General features: G+C 44.7%; 1 protein-coding gene and 1 pseudogene across 1 annotated transcript; one reads left to right on the plus strand and one right to left on the minus strand.

Annotated features, from left to right (window-relative positions):
* Window positions 1–2,339: 2,339 nt before the first annotated feature.
* TRIM75 (tripartite motif containing 75) lies at window positions 2,340–4,497 on the minus strand. The gene is given in 2 exon segments (XM_027095869.1): window positions 2,340–2,504; window positions 2,507–4,497. Coding segments are annotated over 2 exon segments (1,050 nt in total). The 5' UTR covers window positions 3,392–4,497.
* A 5,299-nt stretch (window positions 4,498–9,796) lies between these two features.
* LOC113614400 (tripartite motif-containing protein 60-like) lies at window positions 9,797–15,754 on the plus strand (annotated as a pseudogene).
* Window positions 15,755–16,630: the final 876 nt, after the last annotated feature.

A 16,630-nucleotide genomic window follows, 5' to 3' on the forward strand; every position in this document is an offset into this window, starting at 1 on the left:
AAAAAAAAAAAAAAAAAAAAAAAAAAAAAAAAAAAAAAAAATATATAGAATCCTTGTTTGAGGTCCATTGTCAGAACACTAACAGAATTTCATCACTGTGGTGGGTTTTGGTAGATATCAACTAACACATTAAGGCAATGACCTTTTCCTAATTTGCTAAATTTTCCTTTTTTTAAATCACTGACTGGTCATATTAGATTTGTCACCATTTTCATTTAACCTTGATTACCTACTTAAGTGCCCCACCTCTGAATACAGTTTGTGGTGGGACACATTCAGTTCATAACTATGGATGATGAATTTTATCAAATGATTTTTCTGCCATCTATTGAGATAATCATGAGACTTGTTTTCATTTAGTCTATTATGTAGTAAAATAAATTGAGTATTCAGTGACGTTTCTTATTGGTCTCTGGCTTTTTAGAATATAACTTTATTGGTTGTAAAGATATGCATGTGTGGTAAACCTTTCAAGAAAAACAAAGGAATTATTATTATTATTATTTTATTTTTTTGCGGTACGTGGGTCTCTCACCGTTATGGCCTCTCCCGTTGCGGAGCACAGGCTCCGGACGCGCAGGCTCAGCGGCCATGGCTCACGGGCCCAGCCGCTCTGCGGCATGTGGGATCTTCCCGGACCGGGGCACGAACCCGTGTCCCCTGCATCGGCAGGCGGACTCTCAACCACTGCGCCACCAGGGAAGCCCCAAAGGAATTATTAATATCAAGATACTGGATGCTTCAAACTGAGGAAAATGGGGGTGACATAGTGTGTTAGAATCCACGGGGCCTCTGAGCTACCGTGTAATGTTTGATTTCTTCACCTAGGTGTTTTATACACGGGTACTAATTTTACTATTCTCCTTTAAATTGTATCTACATGTTTACTACACAATCTTATATGCCTGCTTTTCATAACAAAACAAAAATAGATGAGTCACACTCAAAGATGAAATAAGCTACTGTGAAAATTAGAAATAGAATAGAAACATGCTTAAATGTTGGAACCAGGAAGAGAAAAGTAGCAGCCAGTTTAACCCTGTTGAGACATGGAAACAAATCTCCCCAAGCACAGGAAGGAGCAGGGACAATCTGCAAGTATTTAGGGGAACTTCCCTGGCGGTCCAGTGGTTAAGACTCGGAGCTTTCACTGCATTGGGCGCAGGTTCTGTCCCTGGCTGGGGAACTATGATCACACATGTCACAGAGGGGGAGGGGTGTTATTAGGCCCCCAAAATAAAAAACCAAGGAAAAGTATAAGACTGATCTTTTTCTATGTCAAATATCTCCCAGGAAGATGTATAAATCATCTCACATAATGTCATAGTTACTGGACAATCTCAAATTTCAAGTAAGAGAGTAATTTAGATGTACTACTGGTAATGAGCAAAACCCAACCCCTGTATAAAGGGCAATAAATCTGCCTGACCTTTGCCCTCGAAGGAGACTGGACAGTATACAAACCTGCCTGTGCTCTGATGGAGATGCCACCTCTATCTTTCAAGGCTGTTTCCCATAAAAACGTCCTGGGAAACATAGTCCTGAGTGGTCGGTCCCTTGCTCCCGAAATGTGCAAGACGCCCCCTGAGAACTGTCTCCACACAGGTGTGTTTCCTCTCCCACATGGAACGTGTAAGGTGCTTATGGAACAGGTAAATGTATAGGTATAGGAAATATGCAAGTGTTCACACATTTACTGAAGCTGTGAAATTACAATTTTATACGCCCCAACGTTAGAATTCCAGAAACACTTTACAGTTAAACTCCACGTCCCTGTTAGTTCCCACAACATCTCTACTGCTATGGAAACACCACCACCAACAACAACAAAATAGAAAACAAAATGAGAAAAACTTTCTTCATGACTTTAAGTCAAATAAACATTTAAAAAAAAATCTCGGTGCCAGATGTAAGGACAGTTGTAAACATTCTACCTACTGTCCATAAATTTCAGGAAGAAAAAGAAGCAAAGTCAAAGATCATCCTTAGTAATCTCTTACTGCGCAGATTGTAAGAGGTTGAGTATAGCATCCGATAGAGAAATAAGGCTTTAAGATCTCAGAAAATTTGTCGGTGAAAGAGTGGATGTGGAACCTGTCCTTCCAACTGTAGAAGGAAATCGCACGCAACTCATAGTCCAGATCCACATCGATCCCGCCAGGCTCCTCCTTCAGCTCCAGGGGAAGGGCGCCCCCCGGCCCGCGGGCCTCACAATCCCCTCCGCGCAGCCCCAGAGTCCAGAGGCGTTTCTGTCCCTCCAGGTGCCCAGCGCCGCTCCTGGAGGCGGAGTCTGAGCAGACGCCCACAGCCCACGAGGCCCTGCCCACCCACCCCTCCCACTACCGCCCGCCGCTGGCAAAGCCCACAGAGTCCAGCACCGCAGGCTCCGTGCAGAATCTGTGCGCGCTTGGGGGAAAAAGCTGCCTGCTCCTCGCAAACGTCACCGACTTTCTATCCTCGGACACGAGCAGGTTGGGATGCGCTGTCTCGGGGTCCAGGGTCACGTCCTCCCGGAACTTCTGAATGATTTTCTGCAGAGCTGAGTGCTGCGGGGGGGCAGGCTGCAGCCTTCCCGCCTCAGCTGGAAGGAGTAGACGTCGGGGCACCTCAGACGCTCGCACCTGCCCAGGACGCCCCCGATGCCACTCAGCAGCCTGGCTCCAGGCAGCACGCTTCTCTCTGTCACCTCGTGCAGGAGGCCCCGCAGCTCGCAGATGTGGTCTGAGGAGGCGGTGATGTTGGCGCCCAGCTGCTCCCGGATGTCCTGCTCCTCCTGGACCAGCCTCGCCAGGACGGCCTCCTGCTCGCCGTCCACAGCCCGGCTCAGCTGCCGGAACTCCGAGGCCAGCTCCAGCCGCTGGCGCTGCACCAGCTCCCGCAGCTCCAGCAGCTTTCTGTCCTGCGCGGCCACCAGGCTGTGGGCATCTGCCACCCGCCTCTTCAAAGGCTCCACGTAAGCGCTGAGCCTCTGCCGGTGGTCAGCCGCGGCCTCGCCCACCGGCCTCAAGTGGCCCTGGTGCTCAGGGGTCCGTGCACACAGGGGACACAGCACTTCCACGTGTTCCTCGCAGAAGAGGCTCAGGACCTGGCGGTGCAGCTCGCAAGGGCGCGGGCCCTCGCAGCTCCTCCTGTTGCTCCGGCTGCTCTGGAGCAGCCTGGCCACACGGATCATCCTGCCCAGCTGGGTGTTTCTCCTCACCTGCCGCTCCTGGCACGGGCGGTGGCACACGGGGCAGGGGAACCTGTCCTCCAGGTGAGCCCAGGACCGCTGGATGCAGAAGCGGCAGGAGTTGTGCCCACACTCAGTGGTGACGGGGTCTCTCAGGCCCTCCAGACAGATGGAACAATTGGCTTCTGCCTGGAGTCCAGCCAGGGCCGCTGCCACAGTCATCGGGGCTGCACTGAGGTGGGTTTCTTAGGAGGCCGGGCTACTGGGTCTCTGCGCTGAGTAGCAGGTGCACCCTCGGGTCTCCCTCCTTCCTGTCCTGGATGTTGCAGGACTCTGGGGTGCAGGCAGGTGTTCAGAGAGGCTTCCTCCACTCCTGCGGCCTATCATAGAGCAGCTGGGCGACTCACTGCCCTCAGCAGCTCCAGGGTGTGAAGCCAAGCTCAGCAACTCTCTGGGTCAGAAAGCAGACACAGCTCCAAAGTGCCTTTTCCTTCCTGGGGATGAGAAAATAATCCTTCCTGTGAAAAGGCTGCCCTGTGTCTTGAGGGACCCTCACTGCCACAGTGAGGCATCCTCTGATCCTCCCCTCCACCATGACCCACCTACACCCACATGGACCACAGGTTGATGGCACCAGGTCCTGGGACTGTGGAAAGTGTGTGGGCTTGAGGACAAGAGCCCAGGGCCTGGATGGGACTCCCCCTCAGTCACCTCCTATCTGGGAACCTGGGGAAAGTTACATAACATCCCATTTCAAAGAGAATCTGGTTAAAGGATAAAAAACCCAGCTTCAATAATTTCAATCTTGTCAAAAATCTAATTTAAAAAACTGGTACTTTTTGGCTTAAACCACAGATCCTTCTAACAGCACTGAATTCATAATACATCAAAATTTACTTTTCACTTAAGCTTCTCAACTACAGAATATATGAAATTTTTTGCATAAGTGGATGGGATTTGGACTAGATGAAATTTGCTCTGGGCACCCTCCCAAAACTGACTTTTCACTTCAAGCTCAGAACGAGATTGAGATCAGTACGTCAATTTGAGTTGAAGCTGAGAAACACACACACATACAAACGTACTCCCTGATGACAGTGGTGAGCTACCAACTAGTGAGGATTTGTGGAGTCAAGATCCTAAGAAGAAGGTGTGGAGCTTTCCCTTTGAAGCATCTGCTGATTCTCAAAGAGGCTGAGAGGCCACCAACTCTCAGGGCTGAGAACTCTTGAGTTCAGGGCACCCACACAGGAAGAGTCCTGTTAGACGCTCCAAACTTTCCACTGGGATCAGCAAAGTGATCCCCAAAGCTGAAAGTGAGCATCCATGGAGGGTATGGGGGGAGGTGGGAGGGGGTGGGGGTGTATTGATTTAATCATCTCCAGCCCGGATAGGTTAAAGACAATCTCTGAGTCCAGAGACCCCAGAATGAATTTCAAGCGCTAAGATATAACGTCTTGGAGATATGTGGTGTCACTGGATCATTCATACACAGCTGGTGAGAGGTAAGTGGGCACAACCACTTTTGAAAACTATTTTGCATTATTAACTATCGTAGAACATACACTCAGTTATTTTACTCAGGCTGTGTAACCATCCAGACTATGAACCAGGGCTACAAACTCTGTGCACAAAAGTACATACACGAAGGTTCAATACAACGCTTTTCACAAGTCCAAACTAGAAATAACCGCAAAGTTCCACGGCATTAGAATGGCTAGATGAATGTGGTCTGTTCAAACAATGGGACATTAATCAGCAATGTGTGGACACTAAATACTCTTCACCCCAAAACTGGGGTGAATCTCAAAGATGTAACGTGGTGTGACAAAAAGCCAGGCACAAAAGAATACACACCGTGTGTGCAGGAGAAACGACTTCATGGTGTTAGACCTCAGCATCAGTGCTCATACTGGGGGAGGAGGGATGGGCTAGTGATTGGGAGGAAGATGAGAAGGGCTCTAGGGGTGCTGGTAACAATCTGTTTCTTCATCTGGGTGGTGGTGTAGGGTTACAGGCTTATGCAGTTTTCACTGTGCATGTCTAATAAAAGCAAAAGTGACCATAAAACCATAGACTATAGAAATAAATTATAGAGAAATACGTTCCATCTGTTTGGCCGAGGAAGCAAATTTTTGAAAATCAGAAAACTACATGATTACTTCAAGCATATATTTAGCTTATATCAAGCAATTCAAGCAAACATAATGAAAAATCTGGACATAAAAATGGGTAAAGAAGATAAAAAGATGCCAATAATGAAATCAAAGCAGATCATTTTTAATAATCCAGAGATATCAGAGTGAAAAACAAGAGAGATTGTTCTTTGTGCCTTGTCTGATTGGCAAAGATTTATAAAATACTGCAAACAGGGTAGTGGAGCCAGAAAGAGAGGAAGCCTGGTAGGGTGGAGCGAGCAGAGATTCTGAGCCAAGCTGCCTGGGCTGCAATCCTGGCTCTTCCATCTATGGCCCTGTGACCTTTGACAGGTCAGAAGGGATTTATGGAGGAGGGGGAAAATGTGCCTAGCAGCAGGCCTGGCACATGGAAGGTGCTCTATGGTACTCAACTAACAAAACCCCAGACCTTCCATGCTCAGGATGCTGTGATCAAAGAATATGTCTTTCACTGTCACCACTAACACCCTTGCCAAAGTCCCTACATGTTCCTCTGGGTGCCTGCACCAGCCTCTGACCACCCAGCCCACTACCACCCACTGGGTCCCTCCAGTCTCCTCCCACCCACACCAGGATCTAATCACACCCTCTCCTGCAGGACTGCTGTTCCTGGCACGAGAACCACGTCCTTCCCTCAGCTCCAGCTTCTCCCAGCACCAAGCTCTCTGCAGCACTCAACCTCCTGCCCTCTTCCTGCAGGTTCAGCCCACTCTGGTCCCAGCACCTTTGTACAAGCAGAGCCCTCACTTGTCTCCTCACTCTCCCAGCTCAGAGCTCACTTGTCCCTTCCTCCTGATCCTGGCTTCCCGACTCCATGAGGGGTCACCTCCCCCAACAAAATGTGCCAGAGCTGTAAGGACAGGATCAGGAACTCTTTCCACTCTGGCTGTTGTAAATTTACCCAGGTTTTGGAAATCTGCATCCCACACGTGACTGTCAACTCCGTGTTATCCCGCCATGATGGCATCTCCAAATATCACCTCAGTCCCGGACTAAGCTGTTAAATGACTAAAATCCTGGCCAGGTTTCCAGTCTCCCTTAGGAACTGAGTGACTTTGGGCAACTTAACTTGTACTCTCTGTGTGTGCAAGCAGGCAGTGGTGAAGTTGAGGAAGACCGAGTTCATTCAGGGCCCCATAGCTCTAATCCCTCCACTCTCCACCTACACACTGATGATGGATTTAAAAATCAAAGAGGAGCCCGGTGGCCACCTTTGATGTGGTTTCAGACATGACCGTGCATCACTGAGAATTTGATTTTCTGAACTGCTTGCGGCTCAAGGACACCATCATCCATTTTCACAACAGCATCTGCTGACAGCTCTGGGGCAACTTTGCAGTTTCAACATCCCCGCCGCCGCACCTGCAGCTGTGTAATCATTTGCAGCCCCAGCCAATGCTTCTTTGCTTAGCACCCTTATTTATGTAACCTTGCAGGTTCTTTGCCTTGATAAGCCTCCCCCAGCTTGGACTCAGGGAACACAAGTCAAGTGCTTCATGAATCCGGGTCTCTGGGGCTGCCGTCCTAACAACCCCCAAATAAAGGCCTCTATTTCAATCAGGTCTTGGTTTCTGAAGTTTTGGTTAACACCACAAAGTGCCCCTGACTGAGCCATCTTGGAGGGGGATCCCACAGGGGCTTCAAACCAGCCTCTGGGGGCTTTCTCACACACAGATACCAGTCTCTCCATCCTTGGGCCCTGGACAGGGTGGGAACTGGGCATCTGTGCTCTCAGCAAACATTTAGGTGAGTTAGGACAAGGCCCGCTGTGGGACTGGGAACCCTAATAAAGGACAGGTTTTTACATATGCCAAACCCCAGACTGGATTCCCTTGGAGGTGGATCCCTAGGCTGGGCCTGGAGCAGCGGCTCAGGAAGCCCCATGGTCTTGCCTCATCCTTGATCCCCGCTTACCTGAGGGGGCAGTTCTCTCTGGGTTCCTGGGCCAGGTCATCAGGCTGCTCTCCCAACACATGGCGGGGTCTGGGATGTGACGGGTATATATACACCCCCAGGAGGGTGGAGCTGTTGGGGTCCAGCCCTAAAGGCTGTGGCTCCTCCATAGATGGGAGGGTGGGCCCTGGGCATGGAGGGGTGTGTGGGGCATGTTCAGAGGTGCTGCTTAGAGAAGAGAGAGGAGGGCCAGGCCCCGCCTAGATTAGGTCAGGTGATAAACAGGATCTCCATTGCACCTTTGTGATCCTCCCTTGATCCTCTCAATGCCACTTAATTTCATCTTTGCTGATGATGAACTGAAATCTGAAAAGCTTTGTAAGGTTGTCCATTTACTCCCCGAGGAGGGGAGATGTGATTCAGGGCCCTCTGGCTCCCCCGCCCTTCCCGGTTAGGTAGCAAATTGTCAGGGAGGCTGCAAAATTACACGTCCCTGAGCAAAATTTGGTAGTGGGGAGGCTGGGGAATATTAGGTAAAAGGAAAGTTACCGATGAGGGCACAACGAAGTACTGCACACTAGGCTTTTCATTGGTTGGCAGAGAATATTTATTATGATTACATCATATGCAGAGTATAAGACTCCCATCAGGCTCAGCTGCACTACATCCCTGAGAAGAGGGCAGGTTATCCTGCCCCCTTGAAAGCTGTTTCCCCATTTGTAGGTTGGGGACAGAAACAATACTTTACACTTAGAGTATCTCTAGCCTAATAACCAGAAATTCAGTAAATATTTCAAATGAGAATGCATGGAAAGTACATACTACCCATGAAGTACTTCAGTTTTGATTGGCATTATTTTCACTATTTTGATTAATATTTTCTTGTATTATTTTATTTTATGCCAGGAAAATAGATATTTAAAAACACATAAGAGGGCTTCCCTGGTGGCGCAGTGGTTGAGAGTTCGCCTGCCGATGCAGGGGACACGGGTTCATGCCCCGGTCCGGGAAGATTCCACATGCCGCGGAGCAGCTAGGCCCGTGAGCCATGGCCGCTGAGCCTGCGCGTCCCGGAGCCTGTGCTCCGCAACAGGAGAGGCCACAACAGTGAGAGGCCCGCGTACTGCAAAAAAAAAAAAAAACAACAGCAATAACACATAAGAACACTAATGAGGGGATAATCAGCCATCATCCTACCACTTAGATAAATCAAGATTCATGCTCTCAACTGTGTGCTTTCAGAAGTTTGTATATATCCACATCTTTATTTTTTTATATGACAGGTGATAAATGGCAGTATATTTTACATACAGTTTCATAATCTGCTTCCCTCTACTTAACATTATATAAAATGGTGTCCTTCACAATCATAAAATTGTTTCTCTAATAGGAAATACAATTTTTTAAAAAGGGAGTGTATATTGTTTAAAATATGTAGAGGATAAAAAAGGAAGTCCACCAATGCCCCCAAATAATCTCTGTTAATGCATTAATTTAAACCTTTTTTTTTTTTGCTGCATATACTGTACACTCACATCATAAATACTAGTGTATTTACACATTGTCATGTGAGCATCGAGTAGCACCTAAGTGTTCTTAGTGTTGGGGAAACTGAAGTAAACAAAACCAAGTCCTTGCTCGCCTAGAGCAGCACAGATGAAAAACAAAAACATAAATCTCCTGCATATATGCATGGGACAAAACTGTTTTAACATATTTTTTTAATATCTGACCCAATAAAGTGTCAGGTGATGACAGCTGATAAAAAGAAAAATCAGAATGAAAATTGGTCCAACCACCTTGAAAACCAGTTTGGTTCTTTCTACTTAAGCTGAGTATGCACCTACACAACCCTTCAGCTCAGCAATTCCACTCCTGTTATTTATGTTTAGAAATGTGTCCATTTGTGCAAGGAAGCACATAGCAACACAATTCCCAATAGGGGAAATCTGGAAACAACCCAAGGGCTTTCAGCAACAGAATGAACTAATGAACAGCAGTACAGGCATGCAATGGACTACTATTCACCAAGAAAAGGGATCTGAAAAACAGAAAAATAAGGATGAATTCCCCACCTGTCATATTGAGCTGAAGAGTCCAGAAATACAATAACATACTGTGTATGGCTCCCCTCATATGAAGATCAAAACCAGGCCAAACCAGTGCATGGTTTAGCAGCAGGTGGCGGTTATCTTTGGGGAGGAGAGTGGAGGCAGTGATGGAGAGTGGCCAGGAGGGGAAAGGGAGCAGGTACTGTTTAAATGGTAGGCTTTGTAGGTGGTTACAGGGCTGTGTTTGCTTTGTAATCATTCTCAGGTGATGCAAAACGATGGATGTGTGTGTCTTTATGTATGTACGGTCTACACCCATAAATGTTTACTTAAAAAGAGAAACTGTTTCTATTCTGTCTCCATAGGTGAGCCAGGGAATCTGCATTTGCAGCAAGCACTTTGGTGACCCCCAGCCAAGGGAAACAGTGATAACAGGGATGTGCAGTAAGAGGAAACTGAGTTCAGACCCTGGTCACTCACTGGCTGTGTGACCACAGACGTGCATCATGGTGGGGTCCCAAGTAGCCTTCCTTTCAGCCCCACCTCCAAACTGCACAATGTCCCCTGTCCTCTGCCCTGTCCCAGTGACCCTAGGTGTGGCCAGTGTGGAGTGGACTCTGGAACAAGACTCTGGGTTTGAGTTTGGGCTCTGCCAGTTATCAGCTGTAAGCTTGGGAGCACGGGTGAGCTCACCCCGCTGTGCCTCGATTTCATGCTCTGTGAAGTGAGTTGGTGGTAGAACCTACCTCCTCGGGTACTTGAGACTCAAACAAGAAGTGAGAAGACAGAAAGTGCTGTGTCAGTGACTCTTGTCATGAGGATGATTATAATTGCACCTGAAGCAGGTAAATGTCAGTCTATGCTCTGAATCTCAGATGTGAAGAGCGTGGTTCCTGTGAGAGTGGATCTGACACTGGCTCTGCCACTTACCAGCTGTGCTCCTACAGTGCACCAGGCCCATGTTCACACAGTTGTGCTCAGGCCAGGAGTGTGAACACCAGTTTGCCTTACTGGTGGCTGTAATGGTTTCCAACTCTGGTGAGAGAAAGAGCTCTCTCATGATTGAGGGGCTCAGGACACTCCTTGTCATCCCCTCTGTAGTCAGGATGGAGGGGTGACTGGATCTGATCCTGGCTTGTGCATTTTTAAATAAATTTGTCTATGGAAGTCTCACATACATCAAAAAAGTGTAGAATTCATTAGCGTACAGCTTGATGTATTGTCACAAAGAGAATGCAGGTCTGAAATAAGAAGCCAGGTATTAAAAAACAGGCATTGCCAACAATCTCCCCTCACAAGCCCCCAGTCTGGGGTCAGGATACTTATCCTAATAACGGTAAAGGAGATGAGTTTTTAAAGCAGAGGTGTAATGAGATCAATTTTTTTTTGAAAAGTGCATTCCAGAGAACAGAATGATGACAGGGACTGAAGAGGACCCAGCAAATGGGCCATTTAGGATAATAGAGAAGTGGCCCTGGTGAGAGCTGCTGCCACCCTGATTTGGGAGAGAGAAATGGAGTTGAGGAAAAGTGGTGTGGGCCATTGGGTGTGGAGATATTATTCACTGAAATAGGTAATCCCGTGATTACCTACCTCCTAAGAGGCTAGGAGGGGTAATTAATTCAATGTAAGACAGAGTGAAGTGTTGGCAATTGGGGAAGAGGCATCTAGAAATGGCCAAATGACATTTGGACACAAGACTTTCAGGTAGATCCACCTGAACTACACCTAGAGATTGAGGAACCTTTAGGACACAGCTGGTAACTGTGGCCTCCCCAGTGAGGGGGAGCACATAGAAAGTGTTTGTAAATCAGTTTTAAATTTCAGCATGTGTCAGAATCACTCAGAGATCTTACTGACACATGCATAACTCAGAAAATGTGGGTTTGGTCCCAGACTACTCCAAGAACAGGACTATCACAAAATAGTGAGTCATGTAAGTGTTTTGGTTTCCCAATGTGTATCAAAAGTATGTTTACACTGTACTGTAGTCTATCATGTGTGCAATAGCATTTTGTCTAAAAAACAATGTAATGCCTTAATTAAAAAAAATTTTATTGCCATGCTAACAACCATCATATGAACCTTCAGTGGGTGATAGTAGTAACTTCAAAGATCACTCATCACAGATGACCATTCAAATATAATAATGATGAAAAACTGACATATTGTGAGAATTACCAAAATGTGGCACAGAGGCATGAAGTGAGCAAACGCTGCTGGAAAGATGGCACCAACAGCCCTGCTCGATGCAGGGTACCACCATCCCTCCATTTGTAAATAAGTCACAGGGTGATGAAAGGAGGAAGGCCTGTACACAGACTGCTGAGCCACCCCTGCATGTTCTGACACAGTAGATCCCAGGTGGGACCCAGGAAGCTGCATTTTTAACCATCTCCCAGGTGATGCTGATGATGTTGGTCTGGGAACCACACATTCAGAACAACTAGAGGGCGCTGCGAAGGGACCACATACAGCCTTCTGGATTCTCTAGGTACCTCGTTTGCCACTTCTTCCAGTTACTAGATTTTTACCAAAGAAATGAATCAATAGCACATGTTTTTCAAAAATAAACAAAAGAGACCTAATGGAACTTAAAAGCTTTTGCAAAATAAAGGGAACTACAAACAAGATGAAAAAACAACCCTCAGAATGGGAAAAAAATATTTGCAAATGAATCAACAGACAAAAGATTAATCTCCAAAATATATAAACAGCTCATGCAGCTCAATAGTAAAAAACAAACAACTCAATCAAAAAATGGGCAGAAGACCTAAATAGACATTTCTCCGAAGAAGACATACAGATGGCCAAGAAGCACATGAAAATCTGCTCAACATCACTAATCATTAGAGAAATGCAAATCAAAACTACAATGAGGTATCACCTCACACCAGTTAGAATGGGCATCATCAGAAAATCTACAAACAACAAATGCTGGAGAGGGTGTGGAGAAAAGGGAACCCTCTTGCACTGTTGGTGGGAATGTAAATTGATACAGCCACTATGGGGAACAGTATGAAGATTCCCTAAAAAACTAAAAATCGAATTACCATATGACCCAGCAATCCCACTACTGGGCATATACCCAGAGAAAACCATAATTCAAAAAGACCCATACACCCAAGTGCTCACTGGAGCACTATTTACAGTAGCCAGGTCATGGAAGCAACCTAAATGCCCATCGACAGATGGATGGATAAAGAAGATGTGATACATATATACAATGGAATATTACTCAGCCATAAAAAGGAATGAAATTGGGTCATTTGTAGAGACGTGGATGAATCTAGTGACTGTCATACAGAGTGAAGTAAGTCAGAAAGAGAAAAACAAATATCATATATTAAGGCATATATGTGGAATCTAGAAAAATGGTACAGGTGAAGCAGTCTGCAGGGCAGAAATTGAGACACAGATGTAGAGAACAAATGTATGGACAACAAGGGGGGAAGCAGCGGGGGGTGGGGGTGGGGGTGGGGGTGTGATGAATTGGGAGATTGGGACTGACATGTATACACTGATGCGTATAAAATGTATGACTAATAAGAACCTGCTGTATAAAAAAATAAATTAAATAAAATTCAAAAAAATTCAAAAAAAAGAAAAGCAAGATGTGGAAAAGTGTGAATAATACAACCCTGTTTCTATAAAACTAACAACAATAAAAATATTTCATATACATGTAAAAAAAAAAATCCATTGGATTTGGCAATTAGTGGATTAACAACGTCATTCTGAAAGTGGTCTTGATAGAGCCAGATGAAGGTGACGTGTCCATGAAGGAGAGTGGCTATTAATCAATGTGATATTGACTATAGATATCAACATTATGATTTTTTTTAAGTATAAAAAATAGTACATGTTTTTGACAAAATTCAATTAACAATCAAGTTAAGAAGAAAAACGGGAATTTCATTTGATCCAAACTGAGGATTATAACCTGGGTTCTAAACTTTAATATTTTGAAATAATGATAGATTCAAGGAACTTTTAAAGATAGTACAGAGGGGTCCCATGGACCCACTGTCTACGTTCCCATGTTTCTTAACAATATTATATGAAAACCAAGAATTTGATATTGGTCAAATGAGTACATACAGTTCTGTGACACTTATGACATGCAGATTCATGTAGCCACCACCAAATAGAGAACTATTCCATCCCTATGAAGTCTTATAGTCACAGCCATCACACTCCCACATCATACCAAAACCATGACACCTGCTTTTGGTAAAGTAGTATTTCAGAGTAACATTAAAAGTTCATGACCCCTCATCTATAAGTATTTCATTATGTATTTCCTAAGAACAGAATACTTTCTTATGTAGCTAAAGTGTAATTTTAGAATTCAAGATGGTTAACTATGATATTACTCTTGTCCAATAAATAGTGCGTATTCAAAATTTCCCTTTTGTCCCATACTATCCACTTTATAGCAGTTTTCCTGCCTATCTAGAATCAAAGCTTAAGATCATGAATTTCTCTTAGTTGTTTCTTTAGTCTCTTTCAATGTAGAACACTCCCCCATAATTTCTTTTTCAGTGTCATTCTTGTTTATGCAGTGTTTAAGACCATTGAATGTTCCATGGTTTCAATTTTGGTGATTATTTCCCTGTGATTAGATTTGGGTAATGGTGTGGGGGGCAGAACTCTTCCATATGTGCTGTTTTTCTTCCCATCGCAGGCCATCAATTTATCCATTCATTGGTCAGGAGGTGTTCTCTAGTCTCTACATTGTAAAGCACTTATTTTGTCTCTCTATACATGAACTATAATTCTCAGAGTGATATTTTGAGATTGTGTGAATATATTATTTCCCATGAAATTTTACCTTACAGTATTTGCAGTCATTGATGATTCTTGCCTGAAATAATTATTATATTGTGATTGCCAGTCTAGGAAATTTTGAAATTAAAAGCTTTTCTCCCCAGTGGAGAGATTACTTGCTTGAACCTGTGGTTAGTTACTTGTAGAAGAAAGTCATTAATGTTAAATCTGGGTGGGCTAATTTGTGATAGAGCTACAAGCAGTGAATCTCCCTTGCCCTTGAAGTTGAGGTAGGTACAGGGGACTGAACATGACTTCGGTGGCTGTCATCAGTATGGCGGTCCAGTGAAACATAAAACTGTTCAATCTGCTATCGCTGGGGGAGGATATCCACTTCTCACTGGGTCTTGAGCTTGAGCAGGCCTTGCCAGAGGGAGCATTCTTATCCACCACTTCTGTTCTCAACTCAGTGGAGTTCGTGACAGCCTTGGTACAGCCACAAGAGGTGTCTAGCTACCCCCATCTGTGTGGATAACTGGAAAGATCCAGTAACCATCAACTGTGGGCACAACTTCTGTCACTCATGCATCAACATGGCTTGGAAGGACCTAGGTGATACCTTCCCCAGCTCAGTCATTTGACTGAAATTGCTAATTTACTCCAGATCAGAAGGAGCACGTGGAAGGGGCAGAAAGAGAGTTCTGTGTGTGAGAAGCACAATCAGTTTCTGACCCTTTTTATGGAAGGATCTAGAGGTTTTATGTACACAGTGCAGTTTCTTCATTCAACAATGGAAACACTACATTTGCCCCATTAAGAAAGCTGCCTCTCATCACAAGAAAATTCTACAGTGTACCGTTGAGCCCTTGAAGAGTGATATGGAACAAGTTGAAAAAGTGATAACTCTGCAAGCCAGCCAATCAGTTGAACAGAGGAAGCAGGTTAAATATAGGAGAGAAGAAATAAATTCTGAATGTGAGCAAATTTAGACTGTTTCTACAGAATCAGCAAGAGGATATTCCCAAGCAGATGGAAGATGAAGAGATGGACATTTTAACAAAACTCTATGAAAATTTTGTAACATTTACAGATCATGCTTCCACATTGAAACATCTGCTGAGGGAGGTAGTGGGTAAGTGTGTGCAGTCAGAACTGGAATTACTGAGACAGGTTAAGAGTATCCAGTGCAAGTATCAAATCCTGAAATGCTCTGAGCATTTTCATTCCAATTAAACAAGTATGGATTTAACCTTCCTCTACAATATTCTGGCATTGATAGAATTACCAAGCCATTTCTAGTAGATGTGATTTTAGACCTTGAAACAGCACATCCTCAACTTATTGTCTCCGAGGATGGAAAAATTGTGCAATATGGAAAGAGAAAGCCAAACTTTTTATTACCCAAGTAGATTTTATCTCTGTCCTGCTGTCCCATGTTGTAATAGATTTCATTCTGGCAGACATTACTGCGAGATAGAAGCGGGAAACAAGACTGTGCCGAGATTATTTTCCTAGGAACTGGCGAAATCACCCAGTAGTTGAGGGTCCCATCTAGGCAGATAGGTGGTATGTTTAGAGAACTTATGTTGTGTCAAGTCCTAAGAGAAACCATCCTGTCCATGGTAGAACCCAGTAAGATTGGTATTTTTCTGAACTATGTGTTGGGTGAGGTTTCCTTCTACAATTAGAATGATAGATTTTTTCCCTATACTTTTTTTTTCAATCTTTATTGGAGTATAATTGCTTTCCAATGTTGTGTTAGTTTCTGCTGTATAACAAAGTGAATCAGCTATATGTATACATATATCCCCATATCTCCTCCCTCTTGCATCTCCCTCCCACCCTCCCTATCCCACCCCTCTAGGTGGCCACAAAGCACCAAGCTGATCTCCCTGTGCGATGCGGCTGCTTCCCACTAGCTATCTATTTTACATTTGGCAGTGTGTATATGTCCATGCCACTCTCTCACTTCATCCCAGCTTACCCTTCCCCCTCCCTGTGTCCTCAAGTCCATTCTCTATGTCTGCGTCTTTATTCCTGTCCTGCCCCTAGGTTGTTCAGAACAGTTTTTCCCCTTTTTTTTAGATTCCATATATATGTGTTAGCATATGCTATTTCTTTTTCTCTTTCTGACGTACTTCACTCTGTATGACAGACTCTAGGTCCATCCACCTCACTACAAATAACTCAATTTCGTTTCTTTTTATGGCTGAGTAATATTCCGCTATATATATGGGCCACATCTTCTTTATCCATTCATCTGTCAATGAACATTTAGGGTGCTTCCATTTCGTGGCCATTGTAAATAGTGCTGCAATGAACATTGTGGTACATGACTCTTTTTGAATTATGGTTGAAAAAGTACTTTAAATATCAATGGACTAAAAGGTCTGATCAAAAGACATACAGTGGCAGATTGGAAAATAAAACAAGAATCTACAACATGCTGTCTACAAGAGACCTACTTTAGGGCAAAAGACACACATATTTTGGAAGTGAGGGGATGGAAAAAATATTTCATCCAAATGGAAATTACAAGAAAGTAGTGGTATTAATACACATGCCAGACA

This window comes from Aethalodelphis obliquidens, unplaced genomic scaffold (assembly GCF_003676395.1).
Source record: "Aethalodelphis obliquidens isolate GAN/ISIS:26980383/991018 unplaced genomic scaffold, ASM367639v1 scaffold95, whole genome shotgun sequence".
Taxonomy (NCBI): Eukaryota; Metazoa; Chordata; class Mammalia; order Artiodactyla; family Delphinidae; genus Aethalodelphis; species Aethalodelphis obliquidens.